Source organism: Octopus bimaculoides, chromosome 6, assembly GCF_001194135.2.
Source record: "Octopus bimaculoides isolate UCB-OBI-ISO-001 chromosome 6, ASM119413v2, whole genome shotgun sequence".
Taxonomy (NCBI): domain Eukaryota; kingdom Metazoa; phylum Mollusca; class Cephalopoda; order Octopoda; family Octopodidae; genus Octopus; species Octopus bimaculoides.
In genome coordinates this window covers 9187691-9189383 of record NC_068986.1, presented here as the reverse complement: position 1 = coordinate 9189383, position 1693 = coordinate 9187691, and the positions used below count along the sequence as shown (strand labels likewise).

General features: G+C 29.9%; 1 protein-coding gene across 2 annotated transcripts in view; it reads left to right on the top strand.

Annotated features, from left to right (window-relative positions):
• The window catches only part of LOC106873545 (chromobox protein homolog 1), a 14058-nt gene that overhangs the window by 3785 nt on the left and 8580 nt on the right, over window positions 1-1693 (top strand). For both annotated transcript variants that reach the window (XM_014920950.2, XM_014920951.2), the window contains 2 exons: window positions 66-237; window positions 1363-1463. In XM_014920950.2, the coding sequence (XP_014776436.1) occupies window positions 66-237; window positions 1363-1463 (273 nt within the window). The remainder of the gene's footprint in view (window positions 1-65; window positions 238-1362; window positions 1464-1693) is intronic.

Genomic DNA, 1693 nt, shown 5'->3' with positions numbered 1-1693 from the left:
GGGGAAAAATTTTTTTTTTTTCTTACAAAAGCAGCCAAGCTATCCAAATTTCTTGTTTCTTTTAGCTCTGAAAACACCTGGGAACCCGAAGCTAATTTAGATTGTCCGGATCTAATAGCAGAATATGAAGAAAAGCAAAAAAAGAAACTTGCAGAAAAAGAAAAGAAACGGAAACAAAATGGAGAAGACGAAAGTTCTACTAAAAAGAAAAAGAAAATAGCAGAAGTGAGATCAACAGTAAGTATATTTGGTTTATTTCTGAAAAGTTTCTGTGACTGGTTAATCTTTTAATATTCAGCATATAAGCAAAGGTTCATAGTGAAATGTGTTAATAGTTTTGATCTATCCATTATTCTGTCCACACTACTGGACCCAGCAGAGTTGAATTGTTGATATTTGCAAGAATATAAACAGGTAAGATTTCATCAATTTTCTTCTGCTATTTTGCATTTTTCTCAATTTTAACAATGGCATAATCATTTTAGGGATATTTAATTGGCTTTCTTTTTCTTTTCCAGTTGATGTGAATACACTTGAACAAATGTATTTCTGGAATTTTTCGAGTTAGGGTTTAATTTTGCCATTATGTTAACTGATTTTTGCTCAATAAAAATTGTTAGTAACACGCACTAATTTTCTTACATTATGTAATCATTCATGAAATAAGTAAATTTACTATTATATTCAACATATTACCACTTTCAGGTAAGTGGTTTTTTTTTTTAACCCCCAAATAGTTTATTTCTGCAACTGATAGTGTTTCTGAAATCCTATGAGTTTAGTTTTGTTTTATTCTTATTTTTTTTATTAATGTTTATTATTCATGGCTTTGCATTCAATTTATCCACCTTCGTAGGAAAATAGATACTAGAAAAACTTTCCAAATGCTGGTACAGAGATAGCAGTAATATAGTTATGAACTTCAAGAAATGTGTAAAATTTAGCAAATATAATTTTCAAATTTCGTAAAGAACTTTCAACAAAAATAGTTTCTCTGTTCAGTTGTAATTAGTGAATTGCTTAGACATTTCTTCGTCTCTGATGTGATATTAGTATGAAATATTTGTTGAGTCCCTTCAATTAGTTACAGCCAATTCTGGGTCATATACTAATTTTTTTTAAATGGTAGAACTTGGTCTGCTAGGAATTTAGTCTGAAGGGCTAATTTATTTGTAGACAGCTAATATGTCGGTTTTCTTAATTATTGGGAAAATATATAATTACAACTGTGGAAGATACAATGGCCAGAAATTGCAAATTTTCGAGATGTTTGATTATTAGTAAATTAGTTTTGGATGCTAATGAAATGCAAAATAGAATTTCGTTTGTAATGAAGTTTTTTTTTTTTTTTTTCTAAATCAGGAAGAAGACAATAAACCCAGAGGTTTTGACCGTGGTCTGCAACCCGAAAGAATTATTGGAGCAACAGATAGCAGTGGGGAATTGATGTTTTTAATGAAATGGTAGGTTGAAATTTCATTAGCTTCACATTTTGTTTGTGTAGTTTTTGTGGAATTTTCAGAGTGGTTAAAAGTAGTTAGACTTAACCGTTTAGCATTCAGATTACTTGGTCAAATGTTTTGAATCAATCCTGTATAATCTCATAGCTTTAAGATTTTGATAATGTGATTCAGTTTCAGAATGTAAGGTAGAAGAGGGCAGAACTGATTGGTTTGAATGTAAAACGGAATAT